The 14,707-nt window shown below is 43.4% G+C and overlaps 1 protein-coding gene and 1 non-coding gene across 6 annotated transcripts in view; one reads left to right on the top strand and one right to left on the bottom strand.

Moving 5' to 3' along the window:
* Positions 1-3,691: 3,691 nt before the first annotated feature.
* Positions 3,692-14,707, bottom strand: part of Mxi1 (MAX interactor 1, dimerization protein) — a 64,635-nt gene continuing 53,619 nt past the window's right edge. For all 5 annotated transcript variants that reach the window (XM_005352466.2, XM_005352467.2, XM_013348177.1 and 2 more), the window contains exons 4-6: positions 8,442-8,556; positions 7,640-7,811; positions 3,692-5,394 (exon numbers count right to left, since the gene is read on the bottom strand). In XM_005352466.2, coding sequence (XP_005352523.1) covers positions 5,231-5,394; positions 7,640-7,811; positions 8,442-8,556 — 451 coding nt within the window. In that variant the 3' untranslated portion in view covers positions 3,692-5,230. The remainder of the gene's footprint in view (positions 5,395-7,639; positions 7,812-8,441; positions 8,557-14,707) is intronic.
* Positions 12,262-12,379, top strand: LOC113456558. The gene has a single exon (XR_003377325.1). It is a non-coding gene; the product is annotated as a small nucleolar RNA SNORA57 (small nucleolar RNA).

The following is a 14,707-nucleotide window of genomic DNA, read 5'->3' as shown; positions in this document are numbered from 1 at the left end:
AACACACTATGTAGACCACTAGCCTCAGGATCTGCCTGCCAGTGCTATTTTGAGGCTTGCACCACCACATCCAGCCTAAAATGCAGCGGAATTTCTGATGACACCCTTACCCCCCCCCCCCAAAAAAAAAAGGATTCAGGCTTGGAGGAAACACGTGACTCCTATATCCTGGAAATTAGAATTAAATCCCAAGATCAGCTGCTAGGCTACTCTTTACTAGGTGGTAGCTGTCCAGTTTTTCATCACTCAGAGTAGCAGAAGGAACGAATACCCCTTTGGTTTTGCCTGCAATTTGTTCCTCCAAAAGCAGTTAGGTTTGTTTGGCCTGACTTCCAAAGTATGAGATACTTGTCTATTCACAAACTCTGAGTTATTTTTTAATGTATGCCTTAGAAACCCTTTATGGCTTATGCTACATTTTCAAAACAAAAACAATGCTGTTTTTCTGTTTCTGTTGTGAACACCTAAAGTTCAGTTATTGCCTTGGCAGTGAAATGTCTAAGCATATTCCACGATAAAGAAACAGAAGAAACTCTATAACTTAAGTCTTTTGGCCGATTCCTTTTATCAAGATGCCACCATGTAGCCCAGACTGGTCTCTAACTCACTGTATCACAGAAAATGACTAAGCTTTTGATTCTCCTGCCATCGCCTCTCAAGTGCTTGGATTACGGGTCTGCATCGTCCCACTGGTTTATGGGATGCTGGGCATCAAGCCCAGCGGTTTGTACGTACTGGCATTTTATTCAGTCCAGTCGGCAGTGTTTATAAAAGTATAGTGTTTTACTTGTGCTATTAGTGATAAATTATGGCTGAAAAAGGGTAAAACAACCAAGTAAAATTGTCTTTAGTTAGTGTATTGGGTGGACGGGCATTTACATAAAGCACCCGGTTCAAATGGGCGAAGCCAGAAAAGCAATTTACTGTCAGATCTGGTGCACAGATGACAGTTTTCCTTTATAGCCGAGCATATCACTAAATATTAACTGGGCACATTCAGTGATGCAGTGGTCGTCATCACTGTAGAGCAGACTCAGCCTCTGGTCGGGTTTACAAAAACATGATCACTAAAATGCAATAAGTTTATTTTACATAATCTTTTTTTTTTAAAAAAGCATTTAAGAAACAGCACGCCTTTAATCCCAGCACTTGGGAGGCAGAGGTTGGTGCATCTGAGTTTGAGGCCTGTAGTAATAGTAGCGGCAGGGCTTCTTCCCGCCACTCCGGCCGCCTCCGGCTAGCTTTACCCGAAATAATTACACGGACACTGTATTCTTTTAATCACTGCTTGGCTCTTTAGCTCTAGCCCTTTTCTCGGCTAACTCTCGCACCTGGACTAACCCATTTCCAATCATATGTGTCGCACCCCAAGGTGCGCTTACCGAGAAGATTCTAGCCTACGTCCATCCTGGGTCGGAGCTTCATCGCGTGTGCCTCAGAGAGCAGAGCTCTGGCCTCTGCCCGCAGGAGTGGAGCATCATGTCTCTCTGAGGCATCTGCCCCTCAGAGGAGAGCTGTCGAGTCTCTGAGCTCACTTCCTCTTCCTCCCAGCATCTGCTCCTCCCACCTATGTTCTAACCTATCAGGTCAAGCAGCTTCTTTATTTAATCAACCAATGACCTTCCTCCATCAGAGGCCAGCCTGATCTACAGAGCGAGTTACAACACAGGCTCAGAAGCTACACAGAGAAACCCTCTCCCAAAACACAAACAAATTAGAATATAAAAATTTTAAGCCAGGTCTATAATCACATCTATTTGGGAGTTTGATGTAGATCATTTGAACTAAATACAAGTTTAAGAAACAGGACTTACTTTATTTTCTGTAAAATTGGGTCAAAATAAAATTTGACATTTAGGGATGAAGAAAATAGAGATTGCATTCATTAAAAAGGAAAAAAAGGTGGATAGTGCTGAAAAGATAGCTCAGTTGACAAACTATTTCCCTTGAGAGCAAGGGACCCGAGCAGAATGCCTAAACTCCACGTGTTTTGAAAAGCTTGAGTGAGCCAGGCATGGTGGCACACATGTTAAATCCCAGGACTCTAGGAGGCAGAGGCGGGTAGAGCTGAGTTCTGGGCCAGCCTGGTCTACACAGTAAGTTTCAGGATAGCCAACAGTGAGACCCTGTCTCAGAAACAATACTAAAAATTTAAAAAGCCAGTAGGCTCAAGAAGGTTGGAGAATAAATAGATGGCTCAGCGGTTAGGAACACTTGCAGGTTCTTCTATTCTCAGCCTCCACACAGTGCTTCACAGTCGTCTGGCTCCACGGAATCTGATGCCCTTTTCTGAACTTTATGGGTACCAGGCATACCTGTGCAGACATACATGCAAGGAAACACACGTACACACAAAATACATACATGCGGAGTGTTAATAATCCCAGCAGAGACTGGACTGGGGCTTGCTACCCAGCCTTGTCTATTTGGTAAGTTCCAAGCCAGTGAGAGGCAGTCTAAAAAAAAATAATAATAAAATAAAGATACGTGGTGCTTAAAGAATGATTGATGCCCGCGTTGTTTGGTACACACAGCTGCACATACCCTCACACGTATGTACATGATAAACTCAAGGTTTCCTTTTAGCACTACAGCTTTCTAAGGGCATGGAAGAATACCTTAAAGTTAATGAGGCAGTGAGATCTGCAGACTTTTTGCATGTGGTAGCCAAAGAGATTCCCAAGAGGACATCTCTGTGACGTTTGAAAGCCACTATCATGCCAGGAAAGTACTAGTTGGGGAGGATGGGAGGAGGTGAAAATTTTTAATAAAAAATATGGAGGTACTTGCCGGGCTGCAGAGCTGGGTAGACACTTCTTAACTGTACAGCAGCAACAGGAGCTGTCACATACTACTATTACTTCTAAATTTCTGATGGAAAAGCAAAATGTACTTAGGAGATAATTACCTAAAGATGTGGGCACTCAAGTAATTATTCCGCCTTCACAGATAAGGTATTAACAAAAATAACTCGAGTATTATTTGGTTTTTATTTCTTGCATAACTTGGCTGTAAACTAATTTGTCTTTTAAAGAGTTAATACTTAATCACACAACCTACCCGCGTCCTCCCTCCCCAAGAGCAAACCTGGGGAAGTAGTGTTGATGTATGTGTAGCAGGTTCATAACAAAGGCTTCACAGCCCACTGTCCTGTATATACAGAAAACAGCAGCACATAAAGTTGCCTGAGTGATGTTCCAAATTCTTGTCCTGGACTGAAAATGTCAGTCATCTTGGGAACAGAAGGATGAAGCTGGCTGGGTGTGAGGATGCACGCCCTTAATCCCAGCACCTCAGTGAGTTTGAGGCCAGCCTAGTTACAGAGTGAGTTCCAGGACAGCCAGGGCTACACCGAGAAATCCCACCTCTAAAAACCAAACAAAACAACAACAAAGAATGAAGCCATTTAATGGCTTCCATTTACTTTCACTAAGAGAAAACCCAAAGGTGTCGAATACACAGCTGGGGGTGGCTGGGAGGGGGGATCTAGGCATGCAGTGTCTCATATCTGCTTCAGAGAACTTCACCCAGACAGCACAACTGAGAAAGAAGTACTTTCAGAGGCACAGAAGGAACATGGGTGAGCAGTGTGTGCTGAGGCCTTATGAGAACAAGATGGTACAGCTCATGTAGGAAACAAGCTATTCACAAGAAGACAGTCCTGACATTAACACACAACTCAACTGCACTGCTAAATATGGTTGTTTTTATTTTCTTTTTCCTTGCCCAGCCCTATCTAAACATAAAATAAAACTACAGGACTGAAATTATCAACCCATTAAAATCAGCAATAAGTTATGAAAATCATAAAGCTTTTTTTAAAAGTAATTAAGGGTAGTTAAATTATTTAAAGAATACAAAGTCCAAACAGCTGGGGGTAAGGTCTCCAGAAAGGCTTCCCAGGGCCAAGCAGAGGCCCAGAGAAACCTCAGAGTTTGAAAGACAAAGGGAACACATGACATCAAAGTGCAGGCTAGAAAGTTCACTTAGAAGATAACATTTCTGAAAAGATTGGTAAGAGCAACAGTAGCACCTGCACAGTGGGTTCGTGAGGAAGGAGACCGCCTGCAGAAAATGCAGACCTTACAGTAAATGAGACAAGTGCTGAACTTAACTATGTTAACTATGATAGTATGCCTACTATGGATAGCAGATGGTTAGAAGCTGGTAAAGGGGAATGATCCTAAAAGAAAACAAAAACAGCATTGACCTTTGTCTACCCCGCCCAGACCTCATTCATTCTGTGCACTATAAAGAGTGAGGTGTGAGGTGTTTTATCGTTATCAAATGCTGCATCAAAATAGATGATTTTCCCCACGTGTTTTTTCCACTATAAAAGACATCTATGTTTACTTATGGACAAGCTTTAAAAAGATGCCATTTTGGTTTTCAACACATATAAACAGTTATCAAAATCTCAAATAAAAATGCTGCCGTGGCTCAGACCTTGGCCTGCTATGCTGCGTGCACAACTCTTCAGATCGGCGCAGACACAGAGGCACATGGAGCTTTTCCTTCTGTGACACAGCTGTCATGCATGGGCTGCCCCTATGTTGCTGAAGGGTGCGAGCGGGCGGTTGGGTGCCCTAGTGCTAACAATGCAGGTAAGGTTAGCTGGCTTAGCATGGAATCCAACAGAAAGCTGAGCTGCGTGATGATCTCTTTCGAAAGGCTTCATGGGAGTCTCTCCTTCTGTAGAGCACGAAATGAGCTTTTTAAAAATTCATTTTTTTTTTAAAGAATTGATCATCCACAGGCTTCATGATAAACTGAGGCTGAGTTTTAAGAGCTCTTTAGCTATCCAAGATTAATGCCTGATTATCCTGCCTTTTCCTTACTCTAAGTCTGATTTTGTTTCTAGGGCCAAGAAGCTCAGGAAGGGTTCATAACCCCACCCTTAAACATCTACTCAACACAGCGTGAGCAAACTAGGAAAGGAGACGGAATCTCCACTGTCCTCTTAGAAGTCAACTAAGTCAACTCCAGATAATTACATGTTTCCAGCTGCTGTTAGGAACCGTATTCTTTCCAATATATGAGTATTTGTTCTACTGGGGAGGCTCTACCCCACTTTTTGTTAAGTATTTGCTTAAATACAGGTCTTCTGACCCTTTTGTTCAAGTATGGTTTTGTTTAGTTTTGAAGGAGACTGCGTCATGAACCCAATTGAAGAGACGGTACTGAACTGGCCCGGTGGGTGTGTCGCCCTGCACTGCTGTCGTGCTGGGCTCTAGGACGTGAAGGAGAGTTTGACACTGGCACTGGAGTAACCCTCGTCACTCCCAATACTCTGCAGGCTGCTGTGGTCATCAATGTCACTGATGCTGGTGGTGCTTATATTGTCCACTTCTCCATGGGAGAACTCTGTGCTTTCAACGTCCACTTCAATCTCCTCTGCAAAAAGGAAAATGGGGGGAGATAGGGACATCAGTAACCATACAGTGCACTTTTAAGAGTTAAAGGTTATTCCGTGAGGTCATCAGAGATCTCTTCCACAAAGGGGAATCTAGTATACAGAGGTGGTCTTAATTTAGCAGCAAGTTTCCTAAAACCCTTTGACGCCAGGCCGTCTGGACCTCCCGCTGAACGCCTTGGCCTTTTTGAGAATTAGGACTTAATATTAAAAGATCCCAACCCAAGTGGTTTAACAACATCTGTTTTGCATTAAACCAAGAACTAATTCACAGCGTTGTTTATTAATCAGGCTTGCTTTAGAGGAGGAGGGGGAGGGAAAATAAAATTAAAGATAGAAAATGTATGCTTATGCATCCAAATTTTTGGTGGTATCACTCTACAGACGGATCTATAGATGTCTATGATTCATTGTAAGGAATTCTATATATTTAGAAACAAACATAAGTCAACCATTAAAGTGTGAGAGATTTGCTTTTGATTTTCTTGCATCAAGTACAGCCTCAAACCATCTCCGTGTGTGTGTGTGTGTGTGTGTGTAAAAGAGAGAGAGAAAAATGCTTGGAACTGAACCAAATGCCTCAAGACAAGCAAGTGCACAGTCCTCAAATACAACCTAAAATACATGGTGCATAAACCTGGCCACACTCATAATATACATTTTAAAACCAAAAGGAAGTCAAATATTTTTTTCTCATAGAAGTAGAATTAAAAACTCAGGACTTTTCAATACTCTTCTTTCTCAAAACCTGATGATTTACATCCAACCATAAAGGAAGAACAGCATAACGCTGCTGTCTGCTGTCATCACTAAAGGGTACACACGCCGTCCTGTACTTCTGAGTACATGGGGAAATTTCCATCAAAAGGAGAAATCAGTCTTAAAAAGAAAGAGAGAGAAGAGAAGAGAAGAGAAGAGAAGAGAAGAGAAGAGAAGAGAAGAGAAGAGAAGAGAAGAGAAGAGAAGTGAAGTGAAGTTGAAGCCAGGCGGTGGTGGTAATCCCAGTGCTTGGGAGGCAGAATTAGGTGGATCTCTGTGAGTTCAAGGCCAGGATCCAAAGCTACAGAGAAACCCTGTCTCGAAAATCAAACCAAACAAACAAAACATTGTCTAACATTTTAAAATTCTCAAGATTTCTTGAGTTCTACTTTCTGAAATGTCAGGTTAAATATCATCAGAATTCAACTGGGCATTAGTGGCCATGCCTTTAACCCCAGCACCCAGAAGGCAGAGGCAGAAGGAACTCTGAGTTCAAGGCCAGCTTGGTCCACAGAGTGAGTTCCAGGACAGTCAGTGCTACACAGAGAAACCCTGTCTCAAACATCAAACAACCATCAGTATTCCGTTCTGGGGGTGTGGTGTAGGGCTGAAGGTATACACAGATCAGGAAAGTTCAAACCTTTCTTGGGTGATTTCTGTTCTTAATTTTGTCAAAGACAAACGTTCTAGAACACATGGAAGAGAAATTGTGTGATACTCTAAAATACACAGATAAAACTTAGTATCACAAACAATAAGACATCAGTCTCTCTCCCTGACAATGAACTGAAGGGCACAGTATCACTGCTGTGATGTTTTCTGTCCTCAATGTATACACTCAACCTAATAATTTGAAAACACTAAAAACGATTTCTGGGCCTGAAGAGATGGCTCAGCGGTTAAGAGTACTGACTGCTCTTCCAAAGGACCCGGGTTCAATTCCCAGCACCCATATGACAGTGCACAGCTGTCTGTAACTATAGTTCCAGGGGACCTGAGATTCATGGCAAAACATCAAAGAACATAAAAACAAAAACAACCAAAACAACCTCCTCCCCCGCCCCCCCCAAAAAAATTCAAACTGAAGTATGCTCTATAAAGAGACTGGCCAGTGTCCAAAATACTTCAAAAGACATTAGTGGCAAAATTAATAAAATCTGGATAAAGCCTAGCATTTTCTCAGTGTTAGCATCTTAGTTTCAGTAACTGTGAAAAGGAACTGAAGAACTATGTGTTTTCTATAAGTCTAAAATTCTCTCTAAGCGGACAGTACAGACACACACGCATGGCAAGTCTGTAGCAGACAGTGTCTGGTGCACACACCTACAGCTGGGAGTCAGGAACGCTGCTACGGGAGAGTTCGCTCCTATCGACTTCACACATGCTACACGGCGGCCTCGGTCTCCAGCACCAGGAGAGCAAAAGCTAGACGGCGAAGGTGCCTGCAGGTCAAGGGATGCTGCCTACCTCGCTCTGAGTCCGAGCGGTCGGAAGAGATAGTCGACCCAATGCTATCCATTCGTATCCGCTCCGTCTCTTGAGGACCCTGCAGCTGCTCCAGTCGCCGCTTTAGAAATCTCTGTTCTCGTTCCAAGTTCTCAAGCTGGTGCTGGCTCTTCCTTTCAGCTTCTTCAAGTTTCTAAAACGATGAAATTTTATTTATTTGTGTATAGTCCAGTCTAAGGCACTAAAGCTGATTTTTGCTTAACATTGTTCTTTGGCAGAGAAAATATGAACAGATATCTATCTACACACACATACATATTTATGGGTATTTATGTACCCTTGTGTATATAAATATGGAGAAGCACTTACTGTTTTAAACAAAAAAAATGTCCTTTTTGTGTACAAGTGCTGCATAGACTACTTGATTGAACAAGAAGGAACTATAAAAGTCCATGAGGTAACCTTCACAAAAGAGAAACCTCCCGCAGTGTGGTATCTGATGGAAAAATACTGAGAGATACGCCAGATAACGTCATCTCCACAAGAGGGCACAGCGGCCTTCCTTCTGGGTATCAGAAAGGTAATTATTATTGCCCTGGTGTTCTCAGGTCTAAGTGGTCACACTGTCAAAAAAATAATTTCAGTTAATCATGTTACGTTGTTCCATCAGATCAACTGGTAAGATTTTTACAAAGGTTTCTCTCGAGGTCAGTGCAGAAAGAGGATCATCCAGAGAGCTGCACCCAAGCACGACTAGGAATCACTGCTAATGATTAACCCAGGCCCCGGAGACTGGGGCAAAGCTGGAAGTGGACATTCTCACCTTGATGTGTGCTTTGGCTTTGTTGAGCAAACCGAGGGTTGTATGCCTGGTGCAGTCTGGACCCAGTGGGATCAGAACTTTCAAGCGTTCTAAACACAGGCGCAGGTGAGCTCGTCTAAAAAAGACATCATCAAATTAGCACAGCCTGGGTATTCCACTAGACACACACAGTCTACAGAGTCATTTTCAGTTAGTCAACCAACAACCACATCTCACTCCTAACTGTTCAGAGTACCTGCACTCACAGGGGTAGGGGGTCCCTGATTCCGTCCCTGCCACTCTGCCCTTTGTAGACACAGTTACTTGACATTATCACCTCCCAGGGATTAGTTTTTGCTCTAGTCCGTTCCATAAACTCCCTACTGTACTACTAACGTGAAAAAGAAGATTAAAGCACTAGAACTTGACTTGAGTGCCTAGAAACACAGGCTAGAGCAGGGTTCCAGTATGGCACCTCAAGGAGATATAAAATGCACCAGGTTCCACTTCCTTCCACCTTCTACTCACACACGCACACACGCACACGCGCACACGCACACACACACGCACACACACGCACGCACGCACACACACGCACGCACGCACGCACACACACACACCCACGCACGCACACACGCACGCACGCACACACACTGCTCGGTAATCATAGCCATCTTATGGGGTTAGATCTGTTTATATAGTAGGTGGAACCACACAAACACTTCCTGATGGCCAAAAGTTTCAGTACTTCTAAAGCGGCAATTTCACATGATCCGGCATGATGGAGACAGCGAAGCTGCGTGACTAAGTAGGTGGGGTAGGTGGGTTTTACAGTCAACACTGAAGTCCTCCGTGTCCTATCCTGAGTGGATTAGTACCCATCAGCTAAACTCTCTCTCTTCCATTCTCGTGACTTATCCTGGTTTTCTACACAAGGAAAAGGGGCGACAGAATTATTTACTTAAAGTCCTGAATTCTCTGACAGACCATTCTCTGGGAAAATCAGAGGGAATTTTTCCTGAATATGCTATCAGAGAACCTCATGGATTTGCCTTCCTGAACAATAAGCAAGCACGTAACAAGGACGTGAAAACACCACTGCTCTCCCTGAGCCTGTGCTCCACCTCCCCAACAGTTCAGCAGTGTGCAGGGTGTGGACTCCTTTGGGGCTGGATCAGAATTTTTTTTGCAACAGCCTGAGAAGCAGGAATAAAGTGAGCCCTTACTTTCCTCTCAAAGGAGACTAAAATGGTTTCATTAGCTCACTGAGTTTTAATACAACAGCATCAAGTGAATATTTCAAATGTAGCAACTCAAAAGAGGAATAAGAAAAGGTGATGTGTGGCCATTATGTCCCCGAGAGTGAGGATGATTGAGGGTAGCGAGGTCAGAGGTTGGGCTGATGAACTGCCAGGACTATCTCAGAGCCCACAGACCCAGCTACAATCTGAACAGATTCCAGAACTCATCATGTTAAGTCTAATAACTGATGCCAGGCTGCAACTGGACATACTTAATGTAGATAAAGCAATGTCTTTATTTCTCCATGTTTAACCATTTTGAAGTACTAACCCTAACTCTCTCAGGTGAGGAGGTGGACATAGTAAGCAGACTAAAATCCAGATCAAAACCACATATGTGGTGAAAGTGCCTCCAAACGCTTCATTAGGGTGGCTGTGGTGTCTGCCTAGCAGTATCTTCCTATGACCTGGCTCCAGGGAGCAATGGAGGCTGCTGCCTTTCTTAGTAATTAGAGGCTCTGCTCTGAATTCAGCCTCTTCATAAACAGAGCAACTACTAAAGTTAAGGAAGCATGTCAGAGGAGTGGTGATGTGGGATTTCCCTCTGTATGCTGTGATTACCATTAATAAATAAAGAAACTGCTTTGGACCTATAGCAGGGCAGAACTATGTTCTATGCTGATTTAGAACAGGGCAATTCATACTCTTGTTTCATCATGCTAAGTCCTCCGCTGAAAATAACAACTGGAAGGGTCGGTGTTAGTCCCAGAACATCAAATTTAAAGGGGGAAACCAGGAAGAGGCTAATACTAGCAGGTTTAAAGGAAGAGTTGAAAGGCGCCTTCATCTTTTCCCTGCCGTGTTCATTTTGTGTAGCCAGCACCATGTCACACATTTATTGATAGAGGAAAGCAAAATAACAACAACAGTAATAGTTTAAAATAAATGAAAACGTTGACGGGTTTTTGGTCCTGACCCCAGCGCGTCCCACTTAACCTCACTCACTCTGGATGAGTCAAGAAACTACCAAGCAAACAATCTAAATTTGGGGGGAGTTTACTGGAGGACATGGCAGGCCCTTAAAAGGAGGTGAAACTTGGTTTTGGAAATGTAAGGAAATGAATCTGTCTATGAAGAAGCAAGGATTTTTTCAGGTAATTACAGGGGAAAAAGGGACCTAAATAGACTGCTTCTCTGGGCTAGAGACAAGGGTGGGTGATAAATGACCACCAACAATACACCAGACCCTGGTTCAATCCCCAGGGTTGAAAACAGCTAAATGATCAAACAAACAAACAAACAAAAAAAAAAAACAAAAACAGAAACCTATCTAAAACAAACCCTGTAAGCTGATGAATGCCTTCGTTTCTTTCATGAAAGAGAAAACAGCTGAGGTGGCGTTCTATGAGGGCATACCAACTAAGTTTAATAATCTCGGAGTTTATTAAATTACTTAAACGTATTAAGTAATAAACCAAGAGAAAAAGTTTGAATGAAGTTTGCCCAAAATGAATAGAGAAGGCAAAATTTCATTCTGAAAAAGGTTTTCATAGCCATCATTTCTTCAGTCACATAAATATACTCCAAGATCAACATCCACCAAGAAAGCATACCCAGAAATGCCATGCCCACAGGTCAGGGACACCATTCTCCACACCCGAGGAATTCAGTTCTCCAAAGGAAGGGTCTGCATGAAGGCTCACCAGTGAGCCAGGCGCATTCCTAAGGGAAGAGGCATGTCTGTGGACGCTAAATACTACTTCCTCGAGTTTCCATACTTGAAAGTGAAATAGGCGTTTGTAAAGAAAGCAAGGAAGGTCTACTGGCCGTTGAGAGCCACCAGCTGACCAAGAGGGAGCAGTGCTTTCCAGAATCCCACATGTCTACTGCCACCCCTTCTAAAGCAGCGGGTACGCTCCGCTTAGAAACCTAAGGTGAGTCAGCCCTTCCTTGCTGTTTTTCTCTCTACAGCAAATTCTGAGAAAAAGAACCTCACAGCCACTCTGTCCACTTACCACACTGCCTCTCTGTAGCCTTTACCCCATGTCTCTGTGGCTAACTAGATACAGGCTCAGCCCCAAAGACCTAGACAGGCCTGTCTTCTGATACCATCTGGTCTTTCCCATGTGACCTCAGAAACCTCCTGTTAGGGGTTGCCAAATTGTGGGCCACAAGAGACACAGAAGGTCTGGTTTGATTTGCAAATCCAATACTCACTGAGGAAAACCAAACATATAATGATGTTTTTCAAAACCTCTAAGAAGAACTGATATCCAGAACCACGTTTTGTAAAAGGTATGGCCCTGCGCGCCACACTATAAGATCGATGGAATTAGACTTGATGGAAGATGTTTTGCTTTTTGTTGTTTTTTCTTTTAATGTTAACTTCCTGGTTAGCGCTCACTGAACTTTCATTTAACACTGTTAACTATAATGTTTAAGTTGGCATGAATGACAGTATACAGCAAGGCTGGAAACGGATACTGCCACAGGGGCCGGCGTTTGAGGAAAACCCAGTCTGCTAGCTAAGACTGGAAGCTAATGGAGAGATTACAAACACACTCCTATTTTCAAAGATGCTTTGAAGTCAGATTTAAAGTGAGATTTTTCAAGTAGCAATTCCTAGCCAATAACTCTATTAGAAAAGCCTATCATGTTATGTCTTCGGTGCCTGCGCCCTCCCGTTCGCCAGTTCTATCCTCAGACACCAGGACATCTCTCTCGGGCGGTCCTTGGACTTCCCACAGGTCAGGGAACCCTGATTGCTCTTCGAGCTGATGAGGGAGGGGGACTTGATCAGGGGAGGGGGAGGGAAATGGGAGGCAGTGGCGGGGAGGAGGCAGAAATCCTTAATAAATAAATTAAATAAATACATCTAAAAACTAAAAAAAAAAAAAAGAAAGAAAAGAAAAGCCTACCAAAACTGCCCACACCTTCAAAATGGACAAGCCCCTTACAGGAAAAAAAAAAGCAAAACAAAACAAAAGAAAACAACAAAAAACCAGTTGGCATCTGTCTGCCTTTATTTTGGCTGGGTGGGATCATTTTCCCCTGAAGGAACCAATGTCTTTTATGACAATCCTTGTGTGAACTGCAGTCCTGAACAGAGCATCACAAAACAAACAGGGCGTTTTAAAGGGTAGGTGCACCAACTAAAAGCAGCACATACAGGTGGGGGAAGAAAGGATCCCCTTTCAGAAAACAACAAGAAAATAAAAAACTAAACAACAACAACAACCATGATGTGGTAGTGGTTTTGATTCTGGTGTTTCCTGATTCCTCTCTAGAAACTCCAATCCCCCTGCCCAACAGTGAGAAACCTAACCCTGCTGGCCCCACAAACAGTGCTGGTCGATGCCCCGGGAGGCACAGTCCTTCATTCTTCCACTACGGGATGCCGAGACTCTGCCAAGTAACTGCATCAGAATGGAAAGCAAGCGCAGGGTAGGGACAGCGCTCGTGTTTTCCTCACTGCTGAACGTTACGCAATGGACCGGGAGTCCTCCCGGGAGCCGCATTCTTCAAGCTCGCTGGCCAGCGGCCAGGTTCATCACTCCCTCCACGCTCCTGCATATGACAGCCGTTAGCTGCTATCCTACATATTCTATAGACACAAGTTTCTCTATAATTTAATGTATTGAAAATCTCTAAAGATAGACAAAAATCTGTCTGCTTACTCTCAAAACTAGCATTAAAAATGGATCCAGATAAATCAAGCACACTGCTTTCTGCTCATGAATTTTATTTATGAAAACATATATGATCATATTCTGTTCACCTTATTCTGTTTATGAAACAAGGATGCTCGACAAGCTGCTCCCATAAACCAGTATCTGGTGACTGTGCTTCGTCTACAGCTCACGACTCCACTGTACGCCCAGGTAGTAACCTGGCAAGTGGTCTTTCCCTAGTGTGAGACCTGACCATGGCAGCCATGGGGCTCAATGACAACAAAAGAGCTGGGACCCTCTTCATACTTTTCAAAAAGAAACTGCCTTTATTTCATATTCTTCTCAGCTGGTATCATAAAATAGCCACAAAAGTATCAACAAGGGTCACAAATGAAGTTCACACACACACACACACACACACACACACACACACACACACACCATATTGTTAACTTTGGCATGAAAGGGCTCATCTATATACTGGAACCTGAAACGTAGCTGGACTAGACACAAATTCATGACCTCTCTGTACTCCGACCCCTAGCCCACTAAGAATATCAACTACACCTACCGGAAAACCTTTAAAGACCGCTTGCTCACAATAAATCTAAGTAGTTCGGAGGGTGGGCTATGCACACCCCTGGAGATATTCCTCATTGAGCCAGAGGGTATCTGAAGACCTAAGGTTAAATACGGTGTCTTCCAGAAGTCATATTTTTCTTTAAAAAATCTGGGAAAACATTATTTTACATACAAATAAGTAGACCCAATCCAAATGCACTTAGAAGAAGTCGGGCCGGAGAGATGGCTGTAAGAGTGTTAGCAGTGCTACACCGCTCCTGCGGAGGACTGGAGTTCAGTTTCCAGCACCACCACCTGCAACTCCAGCTCCAGGGAATCTAACAATGTCCTCTGTCCTCCAAAGGCATCTGCATTCATGTGCATATCCCCCCACACAGAGAACACACATATATGCACAATTTAAAAATTTTAAGACGGGCAGTGGTGGCGCACGCCTCTAATCCCAGCACTCAGGAGGCAGAGGCAGGCGGATCTCTGTGAATTCCAGGCCAGCTAGGTCTACAAGAGCTAGTTCCAGGACAGTCAGGGGTATAAAACACAATTAAACTCTCTGAAAAACAAACAAACAAGCTAAATTAAAAACAAGCCATCAAGCATCACATTATATCAAATATCTAAGACCTCAGAAATCTGTGTTCAAAGTAACGCTTTGGACTTGAGAATGTCATTTCTGACCAATGGCTGAGATTACGTATCTCAAAGATTTGGAAAGCAAAGAATGGACAGGGGAGCAGTGCTAAGAAAAATGTGAGAGAGAGAGAGAGAGAGAGAGAGAGAGAGAGAGAGAGAGAGA

Source organism: Microtus ochrogaster, chromosome 8 (assembly GCF_000317375.1).
Source record: "Microtus ochrogaster isolate Prairie Vole_2 chromosome 8, MicOch1.0, whole genome shotgun sequence".
Lineage (NCBI taxonomy): Eukaryota > Metazoa > Chordata > Mammalia > Rodentia > Cricetidae > Microtus > Microtus ochrogaster.
This window is presented reverse-complemented; position numbering and strand designations above follow the sequence as displayed.